The sequence below is a fragment of the Temnothorax nylanderi genome, unplaced genomic scaffold, assembly GCF_030848795.1.
Source record: "Temnothorax nylanderi isolate EJ_2023f unplaced genomic scaffold, tnyl_v1.0 TNYL_tig0305_pilon, whole genome shotgun sequence".
In the NCBI taxonomy this organism is placed as follows: Eukaryota; Metazoa; Arthropoda; class Insecta; order Hymenoptera; family Formicidae; genus Temnothorax; species Temnothorax nylanderi.
This window is the reverse complement of record NW_027249367.1, coordinates 35311-52247: the sequence shown is the minus strand read 5'-3', so window position 1 is coordinate 52247 and position 16937 is coordinate 35311. Positions and strand designations below refer to the sequence as shown.

The window sequence follows — 16937 nt, the reverse complement described above, 5'->3', positions numbered from 1 at the left end:
AATGAATAAAACACATTAAACGATATCTCAAAGTTTAATCACTAAGGGCGACTTCAATCAAACTCCCATTAACTTAATTGGCAATTAATTCAATCGGCAGAATTGCTTAAAACTATTTCTAACTGTATAGTTGGTTGTCACCAATCCAATCTTTTGTTTCATTTTAAAAAACAAAAATTTAATAACTCTATGTTAATAAAATAGTGCGAGTATTTTATAATTTTTAACAGGGATAGAATAAAATAAACTTCTTTGTTGTTTAATGAAAAGAAAGATTAAATTAAGGACAACGAAAATTATACAGTTAGAAATCTTGCAACAATTCTTCAATCAATCATTAATTAAATTAATCGGAATTTGGTCAAAGTCACCCTAAGACCACATTTTTCTCCACAGTAACTGTAACGGGAGAATGCCGTTTCTTTTCTGTAGCGTCGAATGGAAAACATTGAAATCTACTTTCCTTAGTGCCTCTAAATAATTCTCCACACAGACTGTCGGTAGAAATATCACGTTGAGATCTTTCCCTGCCTTCTTTTTAAGCGACGTCGCCTAAAACAAAGAAAGGTAATGTCGTGTAAGTCGAGAACTTTCCCAACTTTTTCAGCTAGATGCGAAAAGTAAAAACATGCAAACTGCAAGCCGGAGGATGCAGATTGACTTGTTATTAGTCAAACCCCAGACAAGAATGCTATTATCTATTATAACAGTAGGTACCACTTTCAGATGCTGCTTGGCGCAAGACGCGACTTCGAGTACAGCGTCTTGAAATCCAGCGCTCGACTGTCCCTGAAAGATGGACTCGGAGGAGACGCCGTTTTTCAGCAGAATATCCTGCGGCAATACCATTACTCGTTTCCGGGCGTTATACGGCACGGAACGTATCAAGGTGACCAGGCCGTACGCCTTGCCGAAGTGGCTGGCCGCGTGGTCGGCGTTGACGCTCGCCGTGCCCTGTGCTTCTAATAACAAATAATAGATCGACGATGTGGTATAGTCGCAATACCTCTCGAGCGACTCCAGGTCCACGAATATCGAGCCGCTTAGTTTGTTCAAGCGAGCGTCAATCAAGCGCTTGAAATAGCGTTTAGATAGCTTGTGCCGTTGAAGGATCTGCAAGATGCGGAAGACCTCTGATATCCAGCAACAGTCATGCAAATGCGTATCGCAATGCGTTCTGTTCATCTACCCTGTGTAACTCCAACGCCACGGGACTCCTCGGCGGATTATCGTTATAAATTCCGTTCAGGGCGTCTGTCCAAAACTGTAATCGCATAGCGCCTATCCTACTGTCCCTCACTTGATCCTCCACTTGTGCCACTTCGACATTGAATGCTCGTACAGCAAACGCCGCTGATTTAATACCACGTGGAAGCAATAGCGTGCACAGAAAGTTCTCATAATCGTTGTTCCTAGAAAGACAATATGTATAAGCACGACTTTGAGCGAATCTTGTTGGAGTACCTTTCCCTAATACTGTTCCACAAATTTTTAGCACGATTACTTTGACGTATTCTGCAAGAAATTTTTGTTTTATTCCACAGAAATGTAGAAGGTGCATTTAATTCAATCTCCATTCCTCAGGAAATTAGAAATTTTGAAAAACCTAAATTTATTTAGATATGTCAAGTCAACGCAACGTTATAATATCTGGGATATACTAACAATATTATATTACATACTGGTTGTAAGAATATTGTAATATGTACGTATATGATATAAATATGATTGTACAATTCTTGTTTATACTTCTGCAGCCCCGGTTTAACATAGCGAAGGAAAGTACCTAACCAGCTGCAAACAATACTCGGTCGGGGTTTGTTTTTGTCTCGCACCACTCGTGTTCATACGTCGCAACTGCGATCGCACATTTCGCTCGATAATCGACAGTTTATTCATCCTTTTTAGTCTAAAAATTTGTGCTGAATCTAGCGATGTAAATAATCGCACGACGGGAATGACATCGAATAATAAAATTGTCTATCGTGACGTAATATTTCGTTGCAATTCGCTACAATTTTGAATAAAAACATTCGAGGTAACCTATAAACCATCTGTGTTCAAAATAATCAAGATTACTAGAGAGCACGCTTGACAACAAAATTACTCCAATATATTTTCTTGAAGTTCCTAGATTTAAATATTGGCGACACTACCGGATTGACCTTGCCTAACTTCACGCTTTACTCCACTTTACTCGCAGAAGTAAACATGGCAAAGTTATTAGGGTTGGATAAAGTCGCGACGTTATTCCGCACGGTACGCGACCACGGTGGTATTATCGGCTCCATCAAGACAATGTTCAGGTTATTGTGCAGTCATACGTTATATTAACGATACAGCGAATGTTTCAAGATATTACGGCTTTTCACTACTGCCAGCATTGTGTAACTCGGCTCTGCATTTGCTCCTTGAGCTTGTAACTTGTTCAAACTTTACTGTCATCGTGCTTTTGCATAAAGTATTTTGCAGCGTGTCAATTTGATCTCGCAAGTAACATTGTCAATACAAACTGATTTGACAGGGTGGATGAGCTGAAGAGCGGTACCTTGGTTGGAGAAGACAAATATGGAAATCGATATTACGAAAATAATATGTACTTCGTAGGTGAGTTATTAAGTACACTAGTATGGCATAAATACGAATTCAAGATTTGTAAAAGCAACTCGATGTCACATGTATACAGATATTCATACTCATATTAGAGTTTATTCATACTCTAATACGAGTAGGAATGTCTATATATATATATATATATATATATATATATATGTGTGTGTGTGTGTGTGTGACATTAAATTGCTTTTACAAACCTTGAATACCTGAAAGCGAATGACGGCAAAAGATACAAAGGATTAACATTGTGCTTATTCAATAATCTTAACAGGACGTAACAGATGGGTGATATACGCAGAGAGAGTTGGACTTAATTATGACGGCTCGCAAGTCCCACCTGAATGGTTTGGTTGGTTGCACCACAAGACAGATTTGCCGCCGCACAAAGATCCATCTCGTCCAAAGTACAAATGGATGTTGGATCATCAACAAAATATGAGTGGCACTAATCAAGCTTACATGCCCTACAGTACCACGAGACCAAAGATCGAACCTTGGCGGCCACCACAGTAATAAGCTTGGAACAGCAGTGAAACATAAAGAGTAAAGTAGTTAATTCATAAGTGATAGTGAAATAAAATATTATTCAATGTAAATAAAGTGACTATCAAGATAAAAAGATTGTAGGTATTTAAAGGGATGGTTTTTTGTCCTTTTTCCCCACTGGTTTGTGGCATGATAATGCGGTAATAAAATGAAATCTGATTTAGTAACTAAGCAATAACATTTAATTAATTTCCAAATTTGGAATATATAAGGAACAATGAAAGCGTCTATTTATACATTCTTTTAAATATTTATTTGGATTTTATTGGACTAAGCCAACACTGCACTATATTGAATTTGTTTGTTTTACTGACGTCACTTCCTGTACACTGTTCATGCATTGCTTCAAGTAATTGACCCTTTTTTTTATATTGTCCTGTACACTGAAGTTTTCATAAGAAAGTTGTATGAGGTTGTATCCTCTGGCTTTTAATAATTGTGTGTATAAATATGTCGATCCTACGAGATCGTTCTGTCCTATGCAATAATCACGGTAATCGTGCACCATTATTGCTATCCTGAAATGGTTATACATGATTATAAATTTCGCATTTATATTTCAGTGTTGAAACTATTAAATTTTCTATTATTTGGAAATAAATAAAATTACATCTTAACTAAGTTTTACTGAATTACAGAATAATTTTTACTAATACTCTAACTTTTACTAATATACTCTCTTAAAAACAAAATTAATGCACTACACTCTTTTTATTGGACGATTTAATAACATGTGGACGTACCTTCGTACATTATTCGACTGTTCATTCCAATCTTCCACTTTTACAAGCCTATGTTGATCATTTATGCGATATTCCGCATCTAAAAATACAGAATCAAGTACTTTTTTTTACTCGATAAGATTAATGCAATACCTATATTTTACTTACTCTAAATTTTCTTTTGTGAAAAAGAATGGATTAATACCAGTATATAACTTCGCCGAGTTTATTTAGATATCAATGCAATAATGATCGTCGTGTTTATTTACGAATAAATTAAACATTTAACATAATATTCACAACATTTAATATTTAACATAATATTTACATTTAATATAATATTCGTTTTCACGCATTTGCAATTTCAAAATCAAATTCTACGAGATTATACCGGTATTATTTTATTTAAATAACTTACCTAACGAGAAGCCCATGCCTGTATCAAAATTTGTTTTAAAATAGGATGAAGACAGTAATGTTTCCGTTAGTGTTTCCAACAACGCATTTATGTACATTTGTTTTTCCTTTGATCTAACTATAGATACATTATTAAATTCTGAGTCTTCCTTTAAAAGAGGTCCTGCAATTTAAAACAATAATAATGCCTAGAATTGTTAAAAGTATACTAATAAATATAAAAGTATAATAATAAATGTCTCCTAATGTATACCTTTATAATTCGTCAGTACAAATTGTGCAACGGCGTTGATATTTAATAATTTTAATACCTTTGATATATTTAGCTGGTTAGAGGCTGTATAAATCATATAATACGAAATTAATATTATTAATACAATAAGATGACAATAAACCTTAGATACATTATTTACATTAATTAGATTAATTAATTATATTAATTAGATACATTAACAACAGATACAAACCGGTTAAATTTTCTATAAATGCAGGCTCCAGCACGGATCTTACGTGTTGCGGTGTCACTGCATCTAAAACTGCTAAGGACCAAACAATATCCAACCATTCAGTCCAAGACACTTGAAAGGGGTTTGCGTGGTCTGCAAATTTCTGGTCACAAAAATAATTAGTAAACATGTATATATATCTATATCAAAGAAAATATAATTTTCTTACGGTGTCAAACAAATGTTTAAAATAAAGATGGAAACATCGTGAAATTCTCTCGCTATACCTCGATAAATGAATTTGCTTTCTGCGATTTATATTGTAGAGCCGCAAACGTTTGTAGTATTGATGAATAATCCAGCAATGTGTAATCCATTGATTTCTTAAAGAACGTGTCGCAGAATGCATCGAGTACATTCACATTCTTGTAACGCAGAAATCCCAGTGACGTTATTATGGATTTGTTTATAGCAGCGTTTTTGCTGTTTGGTATACACGCTAGTAAGTCAGATGTGATTTTTTCCAACAAGACCTATTCGAGACATGTCATTTACAAAAGACAACTTTCTTTCAGATCAATATAATGCAATGGTGTTGCGTACCTTGTCTCGAAAATTAAGTACGGCCATGCTGTATAACAAAGTCGCACATTGCTTCAAATCCAGCTCTATGTTGTATTTGACAATATTGTACGACAACATCTTTAATAGCGGAGTATTTCTCTTTCCTTGTTCTCTTAACGACGCTATCACCTTTATTACATAAAAATACGTGAATGCATATATGTATATATTCAATACACAAACATCATACTTAGTGCAATTATAGCAGGTGTGGATAACTGCAAATACATTGCAGGCATGAACACTCGTATAAAAATACATCAATGTTTACACATATTAATACTGCGCGGACGCAATGTTTTTGGAGCACTCACCTGGACACCCTGGGACTTTTAAGTCCAAAGTGTTTTTGAAAGCGTTTCTATGTTACAAAAAATCTATAAAAATTCATGTAGGTATTATCTTTAAGTTTCAAAAAGTGATTTCTATACTTACATAGGCCGGAACTGTTGCAATTTTTTTCCCCATTCCCGTGGGAATCACAAATAAAAAAGTGACTGTGTCTTAAAAGGCCCGCGGTGTCCGCGCAGTGTTAAAAATGTACAATATCATACTCACTGCAATCATTGAAGGTGTAGATAACTGGGAGTATTTCGACAGATTGTTCGATGCCTCACGAGTTTTCTCACCACTGTTCTTAACTAGCTTCCTGAGGTGAATAAATCTCTCGTCAGTCTCGATGTCTACCATCTGCGATTTCCCGCTGTTTATCTGATTAGTTATGCTCGATATCAGCTTCAGGGCATTAGTTATAGACAGAGTTGGTAATACTGCCAAATCCAGCAAGTCGTTTACAGACTTGGCCGCTTGAAATTGTTTGAAAAATATTGTATCATTTTCATTCGACCATTTCTCCCTACTGCTCTTTCCCTCTGTATGAGGTTTCGTCTGGATACCGGTCTCTTTAGGCTTCTGCTCCTCTTCCTTCTGCAAGACCGCTTGCGTTTTTGAGAACTTAACACTGTTGTCCTCCTACAAAATAAACAGCTGATAATCTTTCTTGCCGAAAGATTGCGAGTCAAACATTAAAGTACACATAGAACAAGAAAGATTGTTATCAGAGCTTTAAGTTTATCGTAGAAAAGAAGCGATTAGGTCGCTGTCAATTGCACTTACGTTCACCGACGCAGCGGCGGGTTGCTCGCCGGTAACCGCCGTGCTGGAGTTGCAGGCCACGAGAGCGGTGAAACGCCAGGACGAGCGAGGCGCGAGCCTGGCGGTCGCTGTGCACAGCATCGCGCTGAACTGCAGCATTGTCATTAAGTCTGTAAAACGGTTATTTATGTAATTGCCCGCGATCGGGGGCACGTCGCGACGACGGTTCACGCCCGTCGATCTCGCGACACTCGTGTAAAAACGACGGTGGCACGACCTACGTTACCCGTGGACGACTTACGTTACGAGCGGGTGCGAGGAAAAATAGCGTTACCGCGAAAATAGACGGTTATTGTGAATTATCTCTGGTGCATGAGGTGCGCATTTTAGGTTAGACGATCACCATGCATATGATCCAATGATCATAGATGCAGAGAAGTTTAGACGTGGTAGCAGTGGCAACGCGCGAACGTGCAGCTCGAAATAAAAATCGTACAGACGCGCCATCGTCTTTCAGTGGAATCTTTCAGTTTATTTTGAAAATGTTAAAGAAAATACAATTTCAGTCGATAAGCTAATAATAATAAAATCTTGTAAATCTTGTAATAATAAGATTTTGATTTTACAAAATAATTCGATAACATATGTTATATAATCTTTAAATTTGAAAAGCAAAATTAATAAAAATAAATTAAAAGGTATAAAGATTTTAAAGATTTTAGATTTAAAGAAGATTTGAAAAATATACATATATCTCAAATATTCACTCTCTTTCTTTAAGAAATTTCCTTATTACTTCATTATATCTTTATTTATAATTATGTATAATGTCTTTATTATTATATCTTCATTATTATATGTTTCTCTGCGAGGAAGCTTGACAAGAAAATTTTTCATGAAGTTTATTTCTGCTGTAATTTTTTACATTTGCAAAATGAAACAAATATAACACATATAATATTACATAATATTTAATAAATATAATATAAATACTTTCATAATAATTTTAATAGTAATTAAATTATGTTTTTTGAAGAAATAAATAGATGTTACACATAAGAAAATATGTCTACGATTTTCTTGGTTGTTCTTTGTAGCTGAACTTTTCAACTTTTTCTCTCCAATATGTTATACATATATCCATTTCATTTTAAGTGAATAAAGTACAATGTAGTGCAGTCATAAAGAGCTTATTTTAGAGCTTATTTTAGAAATCTGAGAATTTGGGGCCCGCTATCGTCAGGTCACTGCACTGTTCGGTAAACAGGTTGCATAAGCGCCAGCCGCCAATACCGCCAACTTCAAGCACTTGGAGTCATTCGGTAGCGCGCAGCAGCAAGTGCCGGCTCACGGCTGCACAAGTTTAACCAGCTGACGTGGATCGCGGCAAGTGTGTCAACGAGGGAAGTGTATCCGCAGGCGTAAATCAACTGATCTGCAATCATGTGCTCCGCGAAGACACCGCGCATCCTCTCGATCCAGAGCCACGTAGTATCAGGATACGTCGGCAACAAGAGCGCTACTTTTCCGTTGCAGGTGATTTCTACGTGGAGATCTCGTGACTATCCTTGAATTCCTCTCGACGTCGATCATTACTCCCCCCCCCCCCCCCCTCTTCAATCCGCGAATTTTTAGCAACGAAACCTCGATAATCCGACGTCGATGGATTCCTTCTTGCGTTGATCATGATCAATCATGATTGATCATCGCGAAGGCATATAGAACATTAGAGATAAGATTCCAGACATACAACGACGGACTTATCTTATATTAGTCATTAACTTATCTTATCATTCTGAGATATTTTTTGATTTAAATATAATTCTTGCCGATGCTGGTTTGTTTTCGATAATCTGCTGCCTCTAGAACAGCTTGAATTTAGCTTGAATTTAGCTTCAATTTTTAGTATATATATAAGTAACAATTGACTAAACATCTCACATACTTGACGAAACACCAAGTGAATTAAGAGATCAATTTTTCATTAGCTATTAGGCTTTGAGGTTGATGCGATTAACTCTGTACAATTGTCCAATCATACTGGTTATAAAGCATTTAAAGGCCAAGTACTCAATGATAAAGATTTAGGTAAGACCTTAATGGGAAATAGATGATGCAATAATGCTCGTGTAGCAATGAGATATCTCTCAATTACAATTACTTCCTTAGAGGACCTAGTTGATGGCCTAGCGCAAAATGGCTTGGACAATTATACGCACTTACTAACTGGATACATCGGTTCGGCTTCTTTCCTGAAAAGAGTGGCGTCACTAGTCACAACTCTAAAAGCCAAAATTCCAAATCTTACATACGGTACGTTATCTTTTGGATTAGGAGTACCCAATCTACGGCCCCCACTGGAAGTTTTATCCGGTCCGCCAAGAAATTTCGACGTTACAATATTAAAAATTTTTTAAATGAAGATACTTTGTTTTTATATGATTTTCAAAGATAACACTTATCCTCCGGCCCTCTGGTTATTACAAAAATTTCAATATGGCTATCTTGATAAAGAAGCTTGGGGACTTCTGCTTTAAATCAACAGTAATTTTCATGCGATTACATTCTTTTTTATGAATCATATTTATTATACTTGTTCAATATTAGTTTGCGATCCCGTTATGGGCGACAATGGCAAGATGTATGTCCCAGAAGCATTGAAAGAAATTTACAAACAGGAGGTAGTGCCATTGGCGGATGTAGTAACTCCAAACCAGTTTGAATTAGAGTACGTATGATATTATTGATTTTAACATATGTTCCAATACATTGATCATTATTGCAATTATATAAATTGTCAATAATTTTTAGAAATGAATCATTCTCCTTGTGATCACTTATGAATTGCTTTTATTTATGCTTTCAGATTACTTACAGATGAAAAAGTCACTAATATGAACGAACTGCAAAATGCGATTAAAAAGTTACATCAGAAGGGACCAAAAACTGTAGCTGTATCGTCGACTGAGCTCAGTGACAAACTAACAGCAGTAGTGAGCACCGCGAAAGGTTGATCATGCATTGCAAGATAAGACAAACTTCGAAATAATCGTGGATTTACATTACATTTTTTTTTCTCAGATAACACGTTGATGAAAGTAGACATTCCTAAAATACCAGCAACTTTCACGGGTTCCGGAGATCTCTTTGCCGCACTATTTCTTGCTCATGTGTACTTGCAAAGTGACATGAAAGCCACCATGGAAAAAACTATAAATTCTCTGTATAGCGTGCTGCTTAATACGTATGAATTTTCTAAAGGTGATTTATGACATTTAACGCAGAAAAATACCTTAGTATTATTGTTAACACACACAATTATTTGCAGTGTATACGGATACCGAAGCACAACGGGCTAGAAGAATTGAATTACGACTCGTACAAAGTAAAAACAGTATTGAAAATCCAGAAATTCGTTTGCTTGCGGAATCTTTATAATATACATAAAGTATGTTATGGGGAGTTAAGAGAAATGCTTAAGTGTTGCTTACTAAAAGAAAAATATATAATATTTGTTAATTTTCTTGAATATACGTACAGTTACATAAAACTATATATGCATATATAGTTTATGTAAAGTTATCTTAGTAATTAAACACTTGTTAAGATGTGACGCGTGGCATGGTATAGGAGCGGCCAACTCGCAATCAGTGGGTTTCAGGTTCGGTTCCAATTTACGCATGCCTCAGTTTATAGGAGCTTAATTAAAGAGTTGAGAGAGTTGTGAACGAAAGAGATTAAATGGTAAATGGTTTTGAGAATCCATTTACTTACTGTATAAACTATATAAGTACTTGTTAAATAGCATTTACAATAATGTGGAGGTTTCTCCAATGATCAAACCCCAAAGACCAACGTGTACGTCTTCCAAAATGTATAAAACTAATTTATATATGTAACCTGCAATAGGTTCATGGCAAATATTGTTTCTACTCTGTATTTAAATAAATCTGAAATCTCTTGAACACTGTGTCTATGCAGTGAACCGAACTTAAACTGTTAATATATCTGAAATCCTTTTAAAATTATTGAAATATGTTTATTTACATTTTTATTACATTTCTATTTCTATTATAATATACAATCAGTCACAATAGTCTTTCAGGGACAAACGAGGTACTACATTCATGGATTGCAGCTCTTGGAACAATAATTTACAAGCATAAGGGATTATTATCGTAGAGACAGAAGAGCTTGATTTGCATCTCTGACACCAACCATTGTACCCTATTAGGCCGCATTTGTTACAAACGTCGACTTTAAAAGCATCACTCGATATCATGAGTCTCTCTACTAATAACATGCTAGCTCCATAACCGATCAGACAGTCACGCTCCATTTCACCCAATCGTAGACCACCTTCCCTAGAACGCCCTTCTGTTGGTTGACGTGTTAGGACTACTCTTGGTCCCCTGGCACGAGCGTGCATCTTATCTTGCACCATATGTTTTAATTTTTGGTAATAAACCTACAAATCACATTTTAAATGTCATACGAGAAACATAAAATATATTATTCATTTAGTTATCTGCAATTGTTAAACGTTATAAATTGTATCAGTTATCTGGGAAAAGGCATAAATCCTTACTTTATTAGGAAATAAAAGAATTTGAAAATTTTAATATAACTATATAAAAGTATTCTGTTATCATTTTAATTAAGATGAGTAAAATTTTTAAAACATAATTACGCTTTTCAACAATGTATCTGCTCTTTATAAAAAAAAATAAAATTGTATATTTACTTTTCTTTTTTAAAATAAATTTCTTAACACTAATTTTTTTTATTCTAGAGAAAAAAACTTACTGGTCCAGAGTAAATGTATCCCATCAGCGGTCTTCCAGACATGCCGTTATAAAAGAAATCTTTACCTAAATAGTTGTAGCCATTCTTCGCCAACTCTTCGCAGAGGTCTTCCACTTTAGCGCCACCGAACGCTAAAAGTAGACGAAAATAGATAGTAAGATTAAATTGATCAAATGGGGATCAGTCGTTATCTTTTAAGATGTACCTGTTGCATCCTGGAATTTTCCATTCACGACACCAGCTTTACCTGCAAGTACCTCTATTAATTTACCAACAGTCATTCTTGAAGGAAATCCATGTGGGTTCATAATTATGTCGGGACACATGCCTTGATCATTAAACGGCATATCTTCTTGCTCTACGATTAAACCTGAATAAACATTATCGAAGATTAATACGTCTCTCTTACATCGTGTATAACGCGAAAATATCGAAATAATTATACCTATAACCCCCTTTTGTCCGTGGCGACTACTGAATTTATCACCGATCTCCGGTCTCCGAGTTTGCCTCAGTAACAGCTTTACTAAAAAGGCATCTTCCGCGTTACTAGATATCATAACTTTTTCCACATATGCTGGGACCAAGCCTTTGAATTGGATTTCCGCGTTCCGATATTCCGTTTGCGTTTGTACATTGCCAGAACTCACCGGGCCGATATTCTCACTCGGCGCCGGTACTGACTTGTTCACCATTATCTGCATATGAATAATATTAAATAAAATGAAATATTTAACATCATTCAAACAAGAGATACTTACAGTCTTATTTTCCACCATTTCACCAGGCGCTACAATCCCATCGCTGTCAAGAATTTCATGCTTCGGTACAGGTTTCTTAGTATTAGCATCAATCGATGGCCCCATAATTCTGTCGTACGTTTGATTAGGATATTTCTTTAATGTACATTTCGCGTTTCGATACACTATACATCTCCCGTATCCTCTATCAATGGAAGCTTTGTTGAAAACCAATGCATCCTCGATATCATATCCACTATATGACATCACTGCGACAATCGCATTTTCGCCGGCTGGCAATTTATCATAATTGATTAAGTCGATCGCACGAGTTTTCACTATAGGTTTCTGCGGATATACCAGATTGTACATCACTGTGTCAATGCGGTTACGTTGATTGTATCCTATGACCCCCATGGCCTGTTTACCCATGGCACATTGATAAGTATTTCTCGGGCTCTGATTGTGATGAGGGTACGGTATCAATCCTGCGCACACTCCCAACACCGTGAACTCTGCGATTTCCAGATGCGTTGTGTCGTCGTTGATTTCAGATTCCGTACATGCGATTAAACTATCATTTTCTTCGTTTACATCTAAATATTCAATCAATCCTAAAAGCAGTAAACGACAGAAAAATTATACAACTGAAAATATGTATATATGTATGTATATGTATGTATATATATATACATATATATATATATATATATATGCAATAAAACAAATGTAAATTATTTACCATAATAAATAAAATCATCAAATGTTATGATATTTCGATTAAGATCCTCTATGTGTTTCTGTTTAACAAGAGATTTTCCATTCTTAACGATGATGCACGGTCTGCACAATCGCCCGCCGTCGGAACTGACTTGAATGCAGTTATGTCGATTTTGGACATGTATCGATACGAAACTGTTAATATATCCCTTCCTGCGTAATAATCTGAACTGACGCACCACTCTCTGATAATTCTGCACGATGCCTACCATGATACCATTCACAAAAACTGTATATATTTTTGGCATAGTTAGCTCTTCCCCAGCGAGAGTGTGAATGTTCTCCACACCAAGATTAAGCATCAGTTTTATTATCGGCTCCTCCGGCACTTCCGTAGTGATGTGAGCCATCAAAGCCAGATTCTTCACCAAGCCACAAGATTCTCCCTCCGGTGTATCGTTCGGGCACAACATGCCCCATTGCGAGCCCTGCAACGATCGCGGACCAGAGACCTTCCTGGTTTTCTCGAATTGGGAATGGACTCGCGTCATCATACCAAGCGCCGAGATGTATGAAAGTCTCGATAACACCTGCGTCACACCGTGTCTCTCCATTCTAAATCTCTTGATTGTCCAATTACCCGATGAGATAGCGAAAGCCAGTCCATTGGTAATCAGATCTTGTCTCATATGTTTAGCTATATCAAACGGTGCTGCTTTTATCTTGGGAATATTCTTATTGGCAATCTGCCTGAGCTCCCAATTGAATCTTTTAAACAGATCCTCAAACATGAGAGCAAGAAGGGAACCAGCCAGTTCCAGACGTTTATTACCATAATAATCCTTGTCGTCGATCAGACTGCGATCAGACTGCGCATTTATAACTCTTCTGATCATCAAGGCGAGATACAGCGCCTTCGGCCTAAAACTGAAATCGACAACAGGTACGTGGGACAATATGTTTGTCGCTAATAAATCTTTCATCTCGTCAGTGACACGGAATTTTGTAATGGAATGAAATCTCGTCTGTCGCCGTTTGTTATTGAGATATTTCAATGCTTGGTTCTGCGAAAAGATGCCAAGTTCTTGACAATCCTCCAGGCTAGCTGCAAATTTGTTCAAATATATTTCTTGCGTTCCGACCATTTGCATGATCTCCAAGTCGCTTATTATGCCCATAGCTTTGAAAATGACGGTAATCAGTATGTCGTCTTGGAACATATTGTGCCTTAAGTAATATCTTCCAGCTTTACCCACAACGTTTGTCTTGGTCTTTTTGTCGTGGGTAAAACTGTTGCACGACGCAACAACGCAGTCTTTGCTGTCTACTTCTAAAATAATTCTGTTCCTAATCATTTGTTCCTGTATCAATATAACTTTTTCCTGGCCGTTTATGATGAAATAACCGCCAGGATCAAGCGGGCATTCATTCATTTTGGCTAATTCAGCCTCAGACTTTTTAGTTAACACACAGTTAGAACTGCGCAACATTATTGGCATCCTGTGAACATTTAGAATTGTATGTATAAGTATATATCTTAATAATTTTTATATATCTATTTCTGTGTTCTATTCTCATTGTTCTTACTTTCCAATGACCACATTTTTCCTTATTACTCGCTCGTTATTTCTTACATATTCAATGTTCACTGAAATTGAGGCAGAATAATTTAAATCTCTTAAACGGCATTCGTGTGGCGTGGTTGGCCGATTTACTGTAGGAGTTTCTGGAACTTCAGGGATGTCTACTCCTATGTTTAAATATCTGGAATATGAGAAAACAAAAATTGTTTAGTCTATGATACAATTGCATCTTGGCATCTTGTATATGGCATTGCTCTTACTTCAGATAAAAATGTGGATCTTCGTCACTCTGAATCTTTTCATTTGCCTTAACAATGTTTTTTATCTCTTCATTGATGAAATAGTTAAAGGAATCTATGTGCTGCTTCACTAAACCTTTTCTCCGAAGAAATGCCGCCACTAATTTCCATTTATCCTGATGATAATATTTAATAATTAACAATAATTATTTGCAGATCCATAGCACGTGAGAAAAAAAGTGAAGACTCATAGAAGTAAACATATAGTAATTACATCATCAATCTTTCTAGAATTCATACATTTTGTATACTTTGAGGCGTAGAAGCCAAATTTACCCAATAGCAATTATTAAAAGAAAAAAAGGAAAAAGAGAAAAGAAAAAGGATGTAATATCCATTCGAACGGATTAAAATCCTATGCTTCGGAGTGTATGTACGTACAGTATATGAGTTAAAAATAACGAAGCGTTATACATTTACCTCCATTTCTCTCGTTCGTTCCGTTCCTTACGATTACGGAAGTCACATTTAATAAATATATTGATTCTCTTCTACAAGTTCAGCTCTACTCGGCAAAGTCGTCCACGTGCTCAAGAGAGAAGCTCAAAACAACGTGCAACGTGCAACCGGTACTGGTCAACACTGTCAGTCTTATTCGGCACTGCTAGCAACGTTAATTTAGTTCGATCGCTAAAGTCACTAGATAGACAATCCAGTGACTTTATCGACCGCCGGAGGCGATAACGCCTCCACATCTACAAAACGTGGACATTGAACTACGTAGCCATGTCTGTGAAACTTTCCAGTGGGTAAGTATTGTTCTTATATGAATTTCTATTTTTTCTATTTCTTTCTATTCCGCGTTATCTACAATATGGGAGCTTTCCAGCAAGCGACACAAGTCGACACAAACGTCGTTCTATCTTTCTTTTTTTGGCAATGAGTAAGGGCTCAGTCACAATGAGAAAAATAAGGAATTAAAGATAAAGGAATAAGGAATAAGGGAATGTCGCATCTCACTTCAGTAAGTACATGTACATTAAAGTGAGATGCAACATGCCTTATTCCTTATTCCTTTATCTTATTCCTTATTTTTCTCATTGTGACTGAGCCTTAACAAAGGGAGCTTTCCAGCAAGCGATACAAGTCGACACAAGCATCGTTCTATCTTTCTTTTTTGGCAATGAGTAACAAAGATAAAACGATACTTGTGTCGATTTGTGTCGCTTGCTGGAAAGCTCCCAAAGACAAAACGACACTTGTGTCGACTTTGTGTCGCTTGCTGGAAAGCTCCCAATACACAATCGTCGAGAATAAGATCTTTAATACAACAGTTATCATGTTGTTATGTATATTTAAAATATTTCTGATGTAAACATGCACGCTGCGTTATTTATTTTTCTCTTTAAAACTTGAATCACATAAAACTTTATCTTTCCAATTGTTTATAATTAAAAAAATTTTGCAATAATATTGCTAAAATTATTACAGTCCTAAATTAATCAAAATATAAGCTGTCTAATTTTTTAGCTCCACATTTTTACATTTCTATATTATATACAATTAAAGTAGAATTAATAAACATTATGCGATTTATTTTGATCGATATTAATTAATTACCTCTTTATTGCATCAACAACGGAAATTTAAACATTATTTTGATAAGAAAAATAAATATAAATTACAAATATAAATTAAATTTAAATATTGATAGAACTTATTAACTCTTAAATTTATCTAAAATTTATTTAAAAAATATCAGATAATATATAGTATGAGAAATATATTTAATATATATACCTACTTCATAACTTAAAAGTTATGAAGTATATATATTTAATATATTTCTATTTTTTAGAATTTGCGCTTAAAATAAAAAAAATTAAATTATATTAATTACTTTTTAATGCATTCATAAAGAAAAAGTACGTATCTTTTGCACAAAAAAAAATCGAGAAGAGAGATCGATATGAAATGAAAGATTATAAAAAATTATAGTAAGATTTATGAATTTATAAAGCGCGTGTAAAGGAATATTTCGAGCAATCGTAAACGTTACGCAAATATATTGTATCGTTATCCGTTTACACACTATACTATCTATCGATCGTACGTACAGCAATATGTGTATGATATAGTCGAGATTACAGTCTTCGTATAATTTCGTTAACAATAAGTTCAGGATTGAATGTTGTTTTGGCGCGCGATCTTTTATGTCTATTCATGAATAGATAAATAACGACAATAAAATCTTTTTTCGCGTACACAAGTCATCGATTAATAGTGATCTGCGGAAATATTAAATTGTGTTAATTAACAATCATACACCTCAGAATATTTAAATTATTAATTTTATATATGTACAAAAATTGAATCCTTATTT

General features: G+C 35.4%; 5 protein-coding genes across 8 annotated transcripts; 2 read left to right on the top strand and 3 right to left on the bottom strand.

Annotated features, from left to right (window-relative positions):
* Positions 1-15: 15 nt before the first annotated feature.
* On the bottom strand, positions 16-2085 carry LOC139780918 (NADH dehydrogenase (ubiquinone) complex I, assembly factor 6-like). Of its 3 annotated transcripts, none has more exons than XM_071719663.1 (4): positions 1787-2085; positions 1190-1412; positions 718-1113; positions 16-552 (listed from the first exon to the last, which is right to left on the bottom strand). In XM_071719663.1, exons 1-4 carry the CDS (start codon positions 1897-1899, stop codon positions 373-375), a joined length of 912 nt encoding a protein of 303 aa, XP_071575764.1. In that variant the 5' UTR covers positions 1900-2085; the 3' UTR covers positions 16-372. The 3 variants fall into 3 exon arrangements, with proteins under 3 accessions (XP_071575764.1, XP_071575765.1, XP_071575763.1); XM_071719664.1 differs by having other exon boundaries at positions 1683-1820; XM_071719662.1 differs by lacking the exon at positions 1787-2085 and having other exon boundaries at positions 1190-1565.
* Positions 2086-2145: 60 nt separating this feature from the next.
* Positions 2146-3246, top strand: LOC139780919 (probable NADH dehydrogenase [ubiquinone] 1 alpha subcomplex subunit 12). The gene is made up of 3 exons (XM_071719665.1): positions 2146-2306; positions 2525-2607; positions 2888-3246. The coding sequence occupies exons 1-3, from the start codon at positions 2212-2214 to the stop codon at positions 3127-3129; spliced, it is 420 nt and encodes a 139-aa protein (XP_071575766.1). The 5' UTR covers positions 2146-2211; the 3' UTR covers positions 3130-3246.
* Positions 3247-3321: 75 nt separating this feature from the next.
* Positions 3322-6926, bottom strand: LOC139780916 (FAST kinase domain-containing protein 4-like). Of its 2 annotated transcripts, XM_071719657.1 has the most exons (10): positions 6768-6926; positions 6488-6636; positions 5930-6343; positions 5351-5500; positions 5035-5280; positions 4769-4910; positions 4555-4638; positions 4303-4464; positions 3906-3984; positions 3322-3680 (listed from the first exon to the last, which is right to left on the bottom strand). In XM_071719657.1, exons 2-10 carry the CDS (start codon positions 6629-6631, stop codon positions 3449-3451), a joined length of 1653 nt encoding a protein of 550 aa, XP_071575758.1. In that variant the 5' UTR covers positions 6632-6636; positions 6768-6926; the 3' UTR covers positions 3322-3448. The 2 variants fall into 2 exon arrangements, with proteins under 2 accessions (XP_071575758.1, XP_071575759.1); XM_071719658.1 differs by having other exon boundaries at positions 6488-6900.
* An 848-nt stretch (positions 6927-7774) lies between these two features.
* Positions 7775-10456, top strand: Pdxk (pyridoxal kinase). Its single transcript, XM_071719656.1, has 7 exons — positions 7775-8002; positions 8455-8554; positions 8636-8779; positions 9074-9194; positions 9333-9475; positions 9548-9727; positions 9795-10456. The coding sequence occupies exons 1-7, from the start codon at positions 7910-7912 to the stop codon at positions 9902-9904; spliced, it is 891 nt and encodes a 296-aa protein (XP_071575757.1). The 5' UTR covers positions 7775-7909; the 3' UTR covers positions 9905-10456.
* Positions 10457-10483: 27 nt separating this feature from the next.
* Positions 10484-15206, bottom strand: Rpiii128 (RNA polymerase III subunit RpIII128). The gene is made up of 9 exons (XM_071719653.1): positions 15035-15206; positions 14576-14730; positions 14320-14496; positions 12755-14232; positions 12034-12626; positions 11718-11970; positions 11478-11642; positions 11273-11403; positions 10484-10934 (listed from the first exon to the last, which is right to left on the bottom strand). Exons 1-9 carry the CDS (start codon positions 15038-15040, stop codon positions 10551-10553), a joined length of 3342 nt encoding a protein of 1113 aa, XP_071575754.1. The 5' UTR covers positions 15041-15206; the 3' UTR covers positions 10484-10550.
* Between the last annotated feature and the right edge of the window lie 1731 nt (positions 15207-16937).